The following is a 16,379-nucleotide window of genomic DNA, read 5'->3' on the forward strand; positions in this document are numbered from 1 at the left end:
GTTCCTGTAAATCCAGGTATGGTATCATTAGCCATGTTTCCACCACTGGAACTTTACCCAGGAACTAGGGACTTTTTTCGGAGACAAACAGCTCCACGCGATCAACTGGAGCTCAGTGCTCATGTTATTACCGACGAGAGCAGTCTCGACTCAGCTAGTCCTTCTGACATTTGCCACTGGCTCTGAAGTCTCTTTAGTGGTTAAACATAAAATATAATTAGTTTTGGGTAAATGTAACCGGTAGGGCTGGGACAACGCGTCGAGGTCATCGATGACGTCGTCGAAAAAAATACGTCGACGCAAAATATACGCATCGATTCGTCGACCTGTTTTTATTTCTCTAAGAAACATTTGCAAAACTTTTACCTTATGTGCGCTGAATATACGCGATGGCCGGATCAACATTCTGTCCAACGTTATATAACCGATCCAGGGGGTTTTCTGCATTGATCTTTTATTTTGCCGGCTGTCAAAGCCTTATTTGATCGGTGAGTGATCTGTTGCGCCTGACAGGGTGCGTACGAGAGAGAGCCCCGGCTGCGCACGCACTCACAGTCTTCAAACAACACGAGCGCTTCTTGTTCTCTCTCTCCCTTGTGCATATTAATCAAAATCATTAAACATGATAGAAAAAGGGCGGAACACCAAAGTTTCACGCGCGATCGCGCACTCACAGTCTTCAAACTACATGAGCGCTGTCTTGCTCTCTCTCTCTCTCTCTCTCTCTCTCCCTCCCTCTCCCCAAAATCATTAGACACAATAGAAAAAGGGCGGAACGCCAAAGTTTCACGTGGAGCATTCAGAGTTTTTTTTTTCTCCATGACAGGCTGCTGGCTCCCACTGTTAATTTTTATTTATTTATTTTTTGGAAAAGCACTCTCTGTATTAGCTTAAAGCCCTCAAGTTTACATTGGTTACTGTATTCTTTCAATTGCTCTAAACAAGTATTTTGGGTGACCTTTTTTATTGAATGCTAGACATCAAGTTGTTGTTATTTTCATTTGAAAGATGAACTTTTTTTCAGTAAACTAGGCCCTATGTGTTCAGTAAGCTTGTTTCAGTAAGCTATGTGTTTTCAAGGTTTCAAGGTTTATTGAATGCTATCTCTATACAAGTGTAAAGTAATGCATTCTTAGTCAGTCTTTTATTTTGTAATTTTAAGAGCAATAAACATATATTGCAATGTTAAGGAATACATGTTTTTTTCATTCAGATATGTAAATCAACATGTATAAATTGTTAGTAGTCAATTAATGGGGAGATAATCGAAATCGAATCGGTCTGAAAAAAATGCATCAGAAAAATAATCGCTAGATTAATCGATGCATTGAAAAAATAATCGCTAGATTAATCGTTTAAAAAAATAATCGTTTATCCCAGCCCTAGTAACAGGTAATCTTTGGTCTTTATTCAGTTTATCTATATTTGTTAAATTAAAATACATTTTGTTTCTTTGTAATGCAGGCTGTGTACACATCTCCCTGAACTACGTTTCTGCAACTATTATTATGTTTTTTTTTTACCTTTATTTAACCAGATAAAAACTCATTGAGATTAAAAATTTCTTTTTCAAGAGTGACCTGGCCATGTTTAAATGAAAACGAAAGGAGGCAGTGGTATTTGATATCATATTTTGGAAAATTGCAGTAGCCTAGACGAGCTGACTAATGTTGTCAAATACGCTGCTGTTTGCAGTATTACCAGACTTGCGGCATCCCATCCACGGGAGATCACACTCCTGAATCGAACTGGCAAAGTCCAAACTACTGAGGGATGCAAGTCTGAAATTTGTGATCGAGAAATGCGAGCAGACCTATGTCACCAGACTTGTCTGCCTAATCTTTAGGGTACTTTAGACCGCGGTGGAAATGCAGAAAGTAACTGGTCTGGGGGAAAGTAGTTCATGGGGAAAAAAGTACAGTTGTTCCAGGTAATTTCAGTGGAAACGCGGCAATTGATGAGCATTTGATATGGTCCAGGTGGATGATCTTGGGGTTGTGACTGAATGAGATGGCGAATTAACCTGTTCTTGGTACCATATCGAAAAACTCCAGTTGCCATCGAACTCACTTATATCTCTCACTTAATCATGCAGATAATATCTTTGTTTCTTTTGTTTCTGTCTTCAGTGGTAGATGACAAGAATCAAATTAAGTCATGGCTTGAATCATGCTTCAGTAAACTTACACATCAAATGTAATGGAGATGATGTCACAAAGGGCCAATTTTAGGAAAGTTGCTAAAATAGGAAAATGAAAGTGGACACAATAAAGAGTAAAAAAGGATGTTAATTGTCCTGTGAGATGGGCTCACGTAATTTGTTTTCTGTTTTTTTAATTTTCCTTCAGAGTTTGTTCATGATGGCCGAGGTCAAGATGATCCGTGAGCTCCCAAGTAATCCTTCCATTGCCATAGAGATGACTGGTGCCAGTTTGGCTTGGGAGACGGGCGGACACAGCGCCCAGCCCACGCCTCGTGGTACACCCTATGTAGGCCTTGGAATGAGAGGATGTCGTAAGAAGCGCCGGCAGCGTGACGACCCAAAACATCACGGGATGCTGGAAGAGGAAACCCATGGCCGGCTGTTGAATGATGTGCCTGTAGACATGGCGTCCAGTCCCGACGAGCAAACCCTTCAAGTGCCCACCATCAGCCAACGGCTGCAAAGAACTCTTCACTGCATCGATCTCTCCATACAAAAGGTCTTTGCCTTTCTGAATCCTCATTTGGTTGATTTGTGATGGTAGAGATAAAAAGGAATAATCATACTAATAATGTTTGAATCTTCAGGGGAAGCTGGTTGGTGTCTGTGGCAGTGTGGGAAGCGGCAAAACTTCTCTTATCTCTGCCATTCTTGGCCAGGTGAGCGATTGTCTGATTTGAAGCTCAAAAAAAGAATATGTTAAAGGCATCATGCATTAGATGTGTTCTGAAATCCTCTTATCTGTTATAATGCCTGATGTGTGTGTTTCCCAGATGACTCTTTTAGAGGGGACTGTTGCTGTAAATGGAGATTTCGCATATGTGGCACAACAGGCCTGGATTCTCAATGCATCTTTCCGTGACAATATCCTGTTTGGCAAGGAAATGGAGGAAGAAAGGTGAGCACCAAACAAAAGGAAAATGTAAAGGCCTCAAAATACTCACAGCAAAGTTCTCTTTCATTATTCACTTAATAAAAAGAAAATCGAAATACTTAAGCAACAGTTTTCTGTTAGCAAACGTCCCATCTAAGCGGAATTTAGATGAATATGTAAATAAATGCTGCTCATTTTCTTCAAAATAAACGCACAGCAATAATGACAGTAGTGAGAAAACAGCAGTTAAGAAAGCATCTGATCATAGTGATATCGATATGTTTGCATCAGTTCTGCAATTCGGCACTCGCGTCAGGTTTGTTTATTAGCCCTTTATACAATAGATTGCTTTAAAGTAGCTTAACAGTATTAACTCTTTACCCACTATTTTTTTTTTTTATTGCCAGCCTACGCTAGCTTTTTTGATCATTTTCACAAAAGTTAAATTTAGAGCCCGACCGATATATAATTTTGCTGATATTATCGTCTGATATAAGCCTGACGCCAATATGATTTTTTTTTTTTTTTTACAGAACATGTAACTCTGAAATGGTGTAAAACTGAAATGGTGAAATTACTTGGTTTGTCCAGCAGAGCAGACTCCATTGTTTAAAAATGACGACCTGGATGAAACACTTTAAAGCTCAAGTCTGTGGAAAACCATAGAAACTTTGAATGGCCACATATTTGTAACGGCTTCGAATCCGGACAAAATTCGACGGATCCCTTCAGCTCGAGGAACCCTCTCTAACACATATTCCTCGAGCTGAAGGGATGGGGATGGTGGCGATCCACCAGCGCATTAGCGAGATAGTGACACCAGTCAACAGTTTCCCTTCAGTAAGGATGTTTCTTGTTCAGGCAGCATTCAAGCGATGTCTTATTCAACCGTAAGTGCCCTGCGAAGTGGACTTAAAATGAAATTACAGCATGATTCTAGTTCCAAGGGAACATACAGTATTGTTCAAAATAATAGCAGTACAATGTGACTAACCAGAATAATCAAGGTTTTTAGTATATTTTTTATTGCTACGTGGCAAACAAGTTACCAGTAGGTTCAGTAGATTGTCAGAAAACAAACAAGACCCAGCATTCATGATATGCACGCTCTTAAGGCTGTGCAATTGGGCAATTAGTTGAATTAGTTGAAAGGGGTGTGTTCAAAAAAATAGCAGTGTCTACCTTTGACTGTACAAACTCAAAACTATTTTGTACAAACATTTTTTTTTTCTGGGATTTAGCAATCTTGTGAATCACTAAACTAATATTTAGTTGTATGACCACAGTTTTTAAAAACTGCTTGACATCTGTGTGGCATGGAGTCAACCAACTTGTGGCACCTCTCAGCTGTTATTCCACTCCATGATTCTTTAACAACATTCCACAATTCATTCACATTTCTTGGTTTTGCTTCAGAAACAGCATTTTTGATATCACCCCACAAGTTCTCAATTGGATTAAGGTCTGGAGATTGGGCTGGCCACTCCATAACATTAATTTTGTTGGTTTGGAACCAAGACTTTGCCCGTTTACTAGTGTGTTTTGGGTCATTGTCTTGTTGAAACAACCATTTCAAGGGCATGTCCTCTTCAGCATAGGGCAACATGACCTCTTCAAGTATTTTAACATATGCAAACTGATCCATGATCCCTGGTATGCGATAAATAGGCCCAACACCATAGTAGGAGAAACATGCCCATATCATGATGCTTGCACCTCCATGCTTCACTGTCTTCACTGTGTACTGTGGCTTGAATTCAGAGTTTGGGGGTCGTCTCACAAACTGCCTGTGGCCCTTGGACCCGAAAAGAACAATTTTACTCTCATCAGTCCACAAAATGTTCCTCCATTTCTCTTTAGGCCAGTTGATGTGTTCTTTGGCAAATTGTAACCTCTTCTGCACATGCCTTTTTTTTAACAGAGGGACTTTGCGGGGGATTCTTGAAAATAGATTAGCTTCACACAGACGTCTTCTAACTGTCACAGTACTTACAGGTAACTCCAGACTGTCTTTGATCATCCTGGAGGTGATCATTGGCTGAGCCTTTGCCATTCTGGTTATTCTTCTATCCATTTTGATGGTTGTCTTCCGTTTTCTTCCACGTCTCTCTGGTTTTGCTCTCCATTTTAAGGCATTGGAGATCATTTTAGCTGAACAGCCTATCATTTTTTGCACCTCTTTATAGGTTTTCCCCTCTCTAATCAACTTTTTAATCAAGGTACGCTGTTCTTCTGAACAATGTCTTGAACGACCCATTTTCCTCAGCTTTCAAATGCATGTTCAACAAGTGTTGGCTTCATCCTTAAATAGGGGCCACCTGATTCACACCTGTTTCTTCACAAAATTGATGACCTCAGTGATTGAATGCCACACTGCTATTTTTTTGAACACACCCCTTTCAACTAATTGACCAATTGCACAGCCTTAAGAGCGTGCATATCATGAGTGCTGGGTCTCATTTGTTTTCTGAGAATCTACTGAACCTACTGGTAACTTGTTTGCCACGTAGCAATAAAAAAATATACGAAAAACCTTGATTATTCTGGTTAGTCACATTGTACTGCTATTATTTTGAACAATACTGTACGCATTACAATCAAAGGGCATTAAAGTGCGCGAGATGTGAACTTATATAATATTTATTTACAGCGGTAAGGGAGAGCTGGGCACAAAGTAACACTTTTTGACTTTCTCAGGTTTATCCACAGCAATTTTAAACTTGTTTAGTGGCCTACAAATATGTCACTTTGCTTCAAAATTAAAAGTGTATACGTTTATCTTTATTTACCCTCAGAAAATGGAAGTTAATTGTGACAACATGCCCCATAGACATAGAAAGACAGTTTCTACTTTAAAGCAGCTCTCCAATGTGTTCATGCATAGAAGAAATGAACTCTGTGTTATGTTATCGTCACACACCAAATGGACTTCGTTATGGCATTGACATTGTGAACTAATATTCTTCAAAATAATGAGTATCCTTCGGCCTTGATAATGGAACATGTCAGTACTGAGTAATGTGTTTGAGTTTGTGTGAAGGAGACTAAAGGGCCGAGCGAGTGAAATGGGGCTGCAGGCCAACTGGAGAACTGAGCACCAAGATAAAATGAGCACTGACCTTGAGCGCTTGTGCTTTGTCATTAAATAGCCTCCACATGTTTCCTGATATATAAAGAGCTGTAATGACACCTTACCGTTGAAGAATAAGCATCTTTTGTTTTTTATTCTCCCATATCTTTTATTTGTCACCTGCAGGTATCAGGCTATTCTGAGTGCTTGCTGCTTGAGATCAGACTTGGCCATCCTCCCTAATGCTGACCTGACTGAGGTAACACATCCTACACAAAAATCAAGATCCTCATATGCCCGTTATGCACTGCGCACACACACTACACACACACTGAATCCCTTCCATTCTTGTTATGCATTCTTATGTTCACAGCGGCAGGCCAAAACAGTGAATCTAATCACTATACCAGCAAATGATCAGTTCAGGAATATGGCAAAAAATTAGGTGTTTGAAAAAAACTGCGCAAAAGGAAACAATATGATCATTTTTCAGAGTTTATTCAGACCACAAAACTACAGTCTCACAGGTGAAGATACAATGGAAAACTGTCACATTGTGGGTGATCGAAACACACAAATTTACTCTAAGACAACAGAAGTCCTTTAGGGTCCCAGAAATGAGTTTCAAATGCCAAAATTGGACAGTGTGCACCAGGCTTTAGACCTGAGCTACTAATACAGAAACTCTAAACTGCCCTTTAAATGAAGGTATAATCGGGGGCAAGTCTTTTTGAAAAGTGATGTGATTTCCTCTGTCAGATTGGAGAACGTGGGGCTAACCTGAGCGGCGGGCAGCGTCAGCGGATAAGCCTGGCTCGAGCTTTATACAGCAACAGGGATATTTACATTCTGGATGACCCTTTAAGTGCTCTGGATGCCCATGTCGGAAATCACATCTTCAACAACGCCATTAGAAAACATCTGCGTGGCAAGACCGTCATCTTTGTCACTCACCAGCTACAGGTATTATAATGTCAGGTCTGGTCGAGTGAGATTTCTATGAATCTTCCATTCAGCTTCCTGTTTCTGTTGTCAGTATCTGGTGGACTGTGATGACGTGATCTTCATGCGTGACGGCAGCATCACAGAGCAGGGCAGTCACGAGGACCTGATGAATCTGAATGGAGACTACGCCGCCATTTTCAACAACCTTCAGCTGGGAGAAACGCCATTCATTGAGGTCAGAAAACCCCAAGATGAAAACGGTCATCATTTACTCACCCACATCAAGAACCAATGGGGTTTGACTATAGCTGACGCATGAGGTTGAAGGAATAAAGATTAACATTTTTCGTGAATTATACCAGTTGAGATTAATTAATTTCAAGTTTTTTTGAACTTTAATGGATTTTCTTATATGGTCAAAACATTTAAAGCATTCTTTAATGATTTTCGTTTGTGGTCAACAAAATAAAGCCATAAGGGTTTTTGAATGACACTAGGGTTTGTGATTTATGAAAAAAATATATTCAGTTCATTTCTAAACCGTAAAAAGGAAGATGTTTCTAAACCGTAAAAAGGAAGACAGTTCAGAGACCGTTCACCCAAAAAGCTTCCTCATCATTCTCCTCGTGTTTTTCCAAACCATATGACTTTATTTATTCTGTGAAACACAAAAGGAGAAGTTTTGAATGTCTACACAGCTCTTTTTCAGCAGCCCCATCGGTTCTTGCATGTTTTTTGCACAAGCACAAATGAGATCGAAGCCATGGTGGAGCTTTCACATCTTGTCGTTTTGTGTCATCTCAGGTTCCGAATAAGAACTCTGGGAGTTCTTTGAAGAAACCCTTAGAGAATAAAAAGGCAGGATCTGTCAAGAAAGAAAAACCGGCTAACCAGGGTGATGGTACGTACCAATAAACTAGCGCTATACTTGACTGATGCTTTGATTTACCTCACTTCTGTCTGTTTTCTTTCAGGTCAGCTGATGCAGGTGGAGGAGAGAGGGAAAGGCTCAGTGCCCTGGGCGGTGTACAAAGTCTACATCCAGGCTTTAGGAGGCTGGTCCGTCTTCCTCTTCATCCTTGCCCTCTTTGTTCTCAATGTGGGCAGCACAGCCTTCAGCAACTGGTGGCTCAGTTTCTGGATCAAACAGGGCAGCGGGGTAAGAGACCATGGGCAGATCAGAGCAACGGAAAGGCTTCGATTCCATCAGATCAGAGTAGAAGTGTTTAAATATTTCATGCACTTCTGACTGTTACCCTTGGTTCGTTTCTTTTCTTTCTAGAACTGTTACTGTTATTGTGTCTTCACACATTGGAAATGACAAATAATGCCCTCAGTCTTTAACCAGAAATATTAACTTTGCAGCGACATCTCTTCTAGCAACCTGTCACTCACATGAGATTTCAGCAATTAGCCAACAACAATGATCCAGTTCATTCTCAGTACTTTTCAAGCCGACTTTAAAGATTAAAACAATAAATACCAAAATACCATACCATGAACCAACCTCAATATAAATGGATCTTGTTTGTGTGGAGGTATATATGTATATATATATATATATATATATACCATGTTTTACTGAATAATGCAGTGCGTCTGTGGTGTATTGCTCAACAGAACACGACGGTGCAGGTGGGCAACAGTTCAGTACTGAGTGAGAGTATGCGTGATAACCCTCTGATGCAACACTATGCTGCTGTCTACACCATGTCTATGGGAATCATGCTCCTTCTCAAACTATTGAGAGGCATTGTGTTTATAAAGGTGAGTTTTTACATCATATAGTTCCTTTCATAGCAATTATAGTTATGCATGATGGACTTGTTTCATCTTTTGATTTATTTTTTTAAGGGTACTCTGCGTGCCTCCTCGAGGCTCCATGATGAACTTTTCCAGAAGATTCTTCGTAGTCCCATGAAATTTTTTGACACGACGCCCACGGCTCGCATCCTCAACCGATTCTCCAAAGACATGGATGAAGGTGGGACCCGATGGAGGGTTAGACACTATCATCAGATAGGGGTGTGAGATATTGACAAGAAATGATGTTTCTGGGATTTTGTGGATAATTAGATAATTGAGTATGTTTTGTACTGGTATCTTGACTAGTTTAGGTCTTTTATGAACAGCTGATTCCATAAACATTTTATACTCTTAATCAAATCTGTTCAGAGAAATTAACATTTTCATCACAGGATGATATTTGCCTTTTATATGGCAATTTTTTTTCTTACATTATTTGATAAATGCATCATCTTTTATTTTAAATTCTTACATTTTAATCAATTAATTCAATTAGAATAATAAGAATTTGCCACATTGCCAGTCGAATTAAATCAACAAAATCCACTAATGCACTGCAGAAGTGGCACAGAAGCTGCATCTGAAGTGGCATTTTGGATATAAAAAATGTAATAGTATTTAAATATGAAATTAAAACCACCATTAGGTGGCTGCAAGTCTGAGTGAGTCACTGAGTCATTTACTCAACTGATTCACTCAAATGTATCATTTAGGAATGAAGCAAGTGACTGTCTTTATGAATGAATTGTTATTGTTGACCTGTCTCACATTTCTTCTCTCAGTGGACACACGTCTGCCGTTCCAGGCTGAGATGTTCATTCAGAACGTGCTTCTGGTGCTCTTCTGCTTGGGTGTGATTGCCAGCGTTTTCCCATGGTTCCTGGTGGCAGTAGGGCCGCTGGTCCTCCTCTTTATAGTGCTGCACGTGGTTTCTCGGGTCTTCATTCGAGAACTCAAACGATTAGACAACATCACACAGTCACCTTTCCTGTCCCACATTGCCTCCAGCATTCAGGGCCTGAGCACAGTGCATGCTTATGGGAAAGAGGACGAATTCCTTCACAGGTGAACGCTGGGATATCAGTCTGGCTCACTATATTGCATATTTCTTGCATATTTAAGAGTTCCAGCGAGTGCGGTTGATGGACTTTGTGTGTTTTCCCCCAGGTATCAGGAGCTGTTGGATCAGAACCAGGCTCCCTTCTATCTGTTCAGCTGCGCCATGCGCTGGCTGGCTGTGCGTCTGGATGTGATTAGCGTGGCTCTCATTAGCATCACGGCTTTGATGATCGTCCTCATGCATGGCCAGATTCCTCCTGCATATGCAGGCTTGGCCATTTCCTATGCCGTGCAGGTGAGGGGAAATTGTGTAAAATTTTGTTATGGATAGTTCACCCTAAAATGACAATTCTGTCATTTACTCACCCTAGTGTCATTCCAAACCCATAAGACTTTGGTTCTCTTTCTATATTTGAAACCTGGACTTTCAATGGAGGGACGGAAATCTCGCTCAGGTTAATAAAAAATATCTTAATTAGTGTTTCAATGGTTATCCAAAGTCTTCTGGCTTTGTAAAGACACGAGAGTGAGTAAATGATGCCAGAATTTTCATTTGTTGGATAAACTATTCTTTTAATTCGATGCAAATACATCTCTCATCACTGCTGAGAAAATCCCACATTCTTTGCATGTGTGGCAGAATAATGCAAGTGCAATTCTGTGCATGTAACGTCTTTTTGCCTGATTGGTTTTCTGCCAAATTAGGTGCCACTAGTACTCACGGCGGTATTCGTGTTGAAGACGCTAAAGTACTATGGTTTAGAGCCAAATATCACAATGTGAAAAGAGACCTGCGGTGAAATAGGCAGGGAATCGAACTCAAGTTTGGACCAAATAGACAAAACAAGTGCGAAAATGAAGTGTAGGATGCAAATATTTGCATAAGGTCAGATTGTCTTACAACAGAAGCTATTGTATTGTATAAAGGAAGCAGACTGTATCAGGGTTGTTATATTTAACTAAAACTATATATATATATATATAAAAACAAATTACCTAAAAACTAGAATAATTTAGCTTATTTGAAGTACTCATAACTAAAACGAATAAATAGTGCTGTCAAACGATTAATCGCATCCAAAATAGAAGTTTTTGTTTACATAGTGTGTGTGTGTGTGTGTGTATTATGTATATATAAATACACAAACATACAGTATACATTTTGGAAATATGTTCATGTATTTACATGTATATATTTATATTAATATAATTTATATGATACATATTTAATAAATAAACATGAAATATATACATGTGCATGTGTTTGTATTTTTATATGCATAATAAATATACACGGTACACACATTATGTAAACAAAAACTTATTTTGGATGTGATTAATCGTGATTAATCGCGATTAATCGTGATTAATCGCGATTAATCGTTTGACAGCACTACTGATAAATATAAATAATTGTTATAATATTATAGAATTTAATAGGATAGTACAAATTACAAAAACAAGAAAATTACTAAAAAAATAAAATAACATAAAAATAATTCCAAATATTAACAGAAACTGTAATATTATATCAGTGGTACTAAAATAATAACTGATTGTCTGTGGCTGAACATCTCTTTCGTCTCTCACAGCTTACAGGGTTATTTCAGTTTACTGTTCGCTTGGCCTCAGAGACCGAAGCTCGGTTCACCTCAGTAGAGAGAATCCACCATTACATCAAGGTACTAGTCCTGCATCATTGACAATTTCAGCTTCTCTTCCAGATCTGAGGCCTGTTGTCACTCTTTTACGATGAATTGAGAAAGGATGAAGTTCTACCTTTGCTTAGTCACTTCTGTCTGTCTTAGTCTCTGTCTCTGGAGGCTCCTGCGAGGGTGAAAAACAAGGCTCCTCCATCTGACTGGCCCCAGGAGGGTGAGATCGTGTTTGATGGGACGGAGATGAGGTACAGAGACAACCTCCCGATGATACTGAAGAAAGTGTCCTGCACCATTCGACCGAAAGAGAAGGTGGGGATTGTGGGACGAACGGGCTCAGGTCAGTCTCTTCTCCTTATGTCTTTTCTCAACAGTTAATACGTTTCATTTTTCTTTTCTGTAATTTTGTTACCATCTACAAAAAATTCCATCCCACAAATAAATAAATGAACAATACATAAAATACAAGTAAAAAGAGTGAGATTCTCATTCACATAAATAATAGTAATGACAAAAATGTCTAATAAAGTGTATAACCCAGGTTAATAACAAATGTTTATAAAGACATCATTAACTTGAAAAAAAATCGAATGCAAGTTAGATAACTTTTAGAATCAGGCCTTTTATGAAACGACTTTAATGGTGAAGATAGAAGGTGAAATCAGAGAAATGATGTATAATAAAGAGAGAAACAATAAATGTGTGTTCTCGTCTGTCCTCAGGGAAGTCTTCTCTGGGAGTGGTTCTCTATCGGCTGGTGGAACCATGTGGCGGCTCCATCAAGATTGATGGTGTCAACATTTGCAACATTGGCCTTGCTGATTTGCGCAGCAAACTGTCAATCATTCCACAGGAGCCAGTGCTTTTCAGTGGTACTGTCAGGTAGGCGGGACCTCCTCTGACCCAAAGACCATTTCACACGTATCATTCGAATAAAGGAACTTATTGACATCAACATCAGCACTGTTACTGAACTGAATCAGCACTGACTTAACCTGAATAATGACATCACTTCTTCTATAGAGCAGAAGTTACATCTCAACAGGTTTCATAACTGATGCAGTTTACAAAATAATGTTTAAATAATTTGAAGCTGCTTTAAAACCATCTATATTGTATAAAGCGCTGTCTAAATGTAAAACATTGACACGAGTCATGCAGAAGCGTCATAATCCTGCTTCTTAATGAATGTATTAATCTCATTATTCTTATTTAGTCATACATCTGCTCTCTGTTTTGTGTTCAGATCCAACTTGGATCCTTTTAGCCAGTATTCAGAGGAGCAAATCTGGGATGCCCTGGAGAGGACACACATGAAAGAATGTGTAAGCCAAAGAAAACCCTTTGAAAGTGACACCGTGTTTAATGTTTGCAGGAAGTAGAAGTAGTTTCAGGTTGCCCTCTCTGTCACATAGCAGCTTGTCATTTTGTTTCTCACGCTTAAGGGCAAGTATTTGTCTCCGATGACTTCTTGTTGCTCTTGCCTCCTTCTTATCATAGTTTTCCCATGGTTTCGAATCTATGTAATTCATTGTCTTGCATCTCCTCTCTGTTGTTCAGGTGTCTCAGCTGCCTTTAAAGCTGGAGTCCGAGGTGGTGGAAAACGGGGAGAATTTCTCCGTGGGTGAGCGGCAGCTGCTCTGTGTGGCCCGAGTTCTTCTGAGACAGTGCAAGGTGAGTTAACAGCCCGTCTCTGATCTTGTCTGTGTCTGTGAGAGCCTGGGTAATCCACTTAGTTTTCCTCCTGATTTCTAGATCTTGATCCTGGATGAGGCCACAGCGGCGATGGACACAGAGACCGACTGTTTGATTCAGGAGACGATTCGGAATGCGTTCCAGGACTGCACCACGCTGACCATTGCACACAGATTGCACACGGTGCTCAACTGTGACCGTATCATGGTGCTCAATCAGGGCCAGGTACAGAATAGCAGTCTGATGACTAGTTTTGATGGAAAACTATTTTAGAATAGAAAATATCAGAGTTTGTGATGGAAGGTTCAGAAACAAACTTTTCCATTAAGTAACCAAATGTAACCAATTAATCAATCAATTGATCAGAATGCTATAGACCAATCAAGTTTTATCAACATCAACCAAAACCTTCTCCACGCTGCCCAGGTGGAACGGAAGCTGCATCTGACATGGCTTTTATATGTATTTACACTAGTTGCATAATGTAAACAGCCTGCATTTAGGATATCAATAAAACTGGAACTTGTTACAGAGTAGGGCTGTAATGCTAAGACAAAAAGTATTTTTATTTTGCCGGATGAAAGAATCCTTTGTTTTACTGACTCACAGCCTTTTTCTCACTTTTTTTTCTTTTTTGACCCAGGTGGTGGAATTTGACGAGCCGTCCAAGCTCTTGGCGAACGAAAACTCACGCTTCTGTGCGATGCTGGCAGCAGTGGAGAACAAAATCTCTGTAAGAGGCTAAAGGATGTCCAAGCCAAGGTTTCACTCCCGAGGGCTGAAGGGAACATTCTCCATTAATATTCCAGTCATTGCTGCTTCAATGTTACTCCCTCCTGCAAACCTGCAGGGTCCTGGGGAGGGAGAGTATTGTATTTCCATGAAACTCATGGGCTGTCATTAGGGGCATGCCTGTTAAGATGTACTACTTGCGAGCTTAAATGGTTAGGTCAAGAAACACTGACACTGTAATGATATTTACGTAACGAAGAGGGGAAATCAGTTTTCATGTAGTTCAAATCATGCAAACTGGTATGTTTCACAGAGTACATATCTCTGTTTATATATATATATATATATATATATATATATATATATATATATACACAAAGTGGTTGCAGAGTCCTTTTGTACTGATTCTGCTAGTCTATGTACAGTGTGTAATATATATATATATTCAGATGTATCATCTTTCATTACAGTTTAATATTTTTGACAACTTGACTGTTTTCAGTACATGTGTAAATGTCGTCTTGTGACTTGAACCCTAAACTTTGGCACAGGTGAAGTTGTCCACAGGATGCTGTACAAGCACTGAGTAAGTGGGACTCTTTAAGAGAAACAGTGCTGCTTATTTACTGTCTCCTTGTTCAGCACACCAAGGATTCAGTCTTAGCTAAGATGCCTTTGTATATTTATAGCCTATTTCCACTGTTAACATTTTTGTCTCTTATGTGGTATTGTTTTTGCTCTTTTACGTATGAAAGAATTTCTAATTTTTGGCTTATTTTTTTCTTGCACTTTGGTTCCACCTCTGTAGGAGGTCACTGACTTTGTTTTGACTTTCTCCTAAAAGAGATGCTTGTCGAGCATAATCTTAGCAGGCCGAATTTGCTAGAACGGGCCTTTTGTATTTTTGTGTTTGTAATGTGGTCTGTCACAGCGCTGGTACAGAGGTCGCACTGAATGGACCTTCTGAATCAGGTTGTGATGGTCGTTTGTGGTCTACATGAAGGGGAATCTGATTTCAGAAGTCCCCTCATCAGAACCTGCAAAACTGTCTGTCATTTTCGTTTCTTTCCATAGCCTTAGCATGATTTTTTAATTGCCTTGTGAAAAGGGTGGAAGGAGAGTAGGAGAGCGTACACTCTTCAATCTCAATAAATTTATTTTAGGTTTACCCTTTTTGTGTCTGTTTCTGGATGACTGAAAAAGGATTAACTGTAATAAAAATGTGAAACCAGAGTGATATGTTTATAGAAGATGAAACTACTGAAGGTCATTTTAGTCATTATACAAAAAACCAAATACAAATTATACTCCATGTGCCTTTTCACAGATTCACTCCTGTTACACATCCTCTTATTCTGCCATTTCCTCATAATAATTACCTCCAATATATTTTTATTTCTGTTCCCCTTGGGTGGAACAATTATATAAGAAAAGAACATTACAATTTCTGAGAATGACAAAAACCTGAAAGAAAGGGTGATTTACTTGAGGCAATTCAAATTGGAGCGTGGTAGAAGGCTAGTTAGTTTCTAAGATGGAAGAATGCTGTTTTTGTAACATGGGAAATATGATTTTCAAAAGAAGTTGTTGTCTAATATACAGATTTTTGACTGTAGAGGAAGTACATCTGCCTAGATGCAAATTTTAATCCAAGAAATTATGTGTACTGCTTTGTGGTCCAATAAGTAATATGTCTTAACCAAAATTCAATAAGAGAAAATTATTGATCATCCAATCTTTTACATTTTTAAGCTTCGATCATTTAGAAGTTTCATCTGGCCTCGTTGAGATAAATAGTTGAGTATCATCAGCATAACAGTGGAAACTAATCCCATATTTCCTATTATATTACCAAGGGGTAATATGTATATTGAAAATAGAAGAGGACCTAGGACATATCCTTGTGGCACTCCATATTTTACTGGTGATAAATGAGATGACTTCCCATTTAAATAAACAGAGTGGTAGCAATTGGACTGGTAGGATCTAAACCATCTTAGAGGCTCCCCTCGAATACCTGTATAGTTTTGTAATTGATCTACGAGTATGTCATGATCTATGGTGTCAATCACTATAGATCCAACAAAAGTAGCAATGAGATGCAGCCTTGGTCTGACGCAAGAAGTCATTTGTAATTTGAACAATGAACGAGTCATTAACATTTTTAGAATATTACATTGAATTTTTTCTGTTAATGGGAAGTCAAATTAATTTTGGAGAGAGTATGTTAAGTCCCTTCCACGAACACCTCTGTCCAGTGAAAGAAGGCAGGACGGTGTTTAGGATGACAAGGGAAACCAGCACTTGTAAATGGACCTGAGCAGCCAGCACAGTATT

The 16,379-nt window shown here is 39.2% G+C and overlaps 1 protein-coding gene across 1 annotated transcript in view; it reads left to right on the forward strand.

Annotated features, from left to right (window-relative positions):
* LOC127934584 (ATP-binding cassette sub-family C member 5-like) overlaps positions 1–15,210 on the forward strand; it is a 36,334-nt gene extending 21,124 nt beyond the window's left edge. The window contains exons 11-29 of the mRNA XM_052532065.1: positions 2,349–2,702; positions 2,791–2,862; positions 2,977–3,101; positions 6,334–6,406; positions 6,907–7,110; positions 7,184–7,327; positions 7,897–7,993; positions 8,067–8,251; positions 8,713–8,859; positions 8,947–9,076; positions 9,681–9,963; positions 10,066–10,252; positions 11,550–11,639; positions 11,766–11,955; positions 12,338–12,497; positions 12,862–12,940; positions 13,176–13,289; positions 13,371–13,535; positions 13,954–15,210. Of these exons, the coding sequence (XP_052388025.1) occupies positions 2,349–2,702; positions 2,791–2,862; positions 2,977–3,101; positions 6,334–6,406; positions 6,907–7,110; positions 7,184–7,327; positions 7,897–7,993; positions 8,067–8,251; positions 8,713–8,859; positions 8,947–9,076; positions 9,681–9,963; positions 10,066–10,252; positions 11,550–11,639; positions 11,766–11,955; positions 12,338–12,497; positions 12,862–12,940; positions 13,176–13,289; positions 13,371–13,535; positions 13,954–14,055 (2,901 nt within the window). The 3' untranslated portion in view covers positions 14,056–15,210. The remainder of the gene's footprint in view (positions 1–2,348; positions 2,703–2,790; positions 2,863–2,976; positions 3,102–6,333; positions 6,407–6,906; positions 7,111–7,183; positions 7,328–7,896; positions 7,994–8,066; positions 8,252–8,712; positions 8,860–8,946; positions 9,077–9,680; positions 9,964–10,065; positions 10,253–11,549; positions 11,640–11,765; positions 11,956–12,337; positions 12,498–12,861; positions 12,941–13,175; positions 13,290–13,370; positions 13,536–13,953) is intronic.
* The last annotated feature ends 1,169 nt before the right edge of the window (positions 15,211–16,379 follow it).

Source organism: Carassius gibelio, chromosome A18 (genome assembly GCF_023724105.1).
Source record: "Carassius gibelio isolate Cgi1373 ecotype wild population from Czech Republic chromosome A18, carGib1.2-hapl.c, whole genome shotgun sequence".
Classification (NCBI taxonomy): Eukaryota; Metazoa; Chordata; class Actinopteri; order Cypriniformes; family Cyprinidae; genus Carassius; species Carassius gibelio.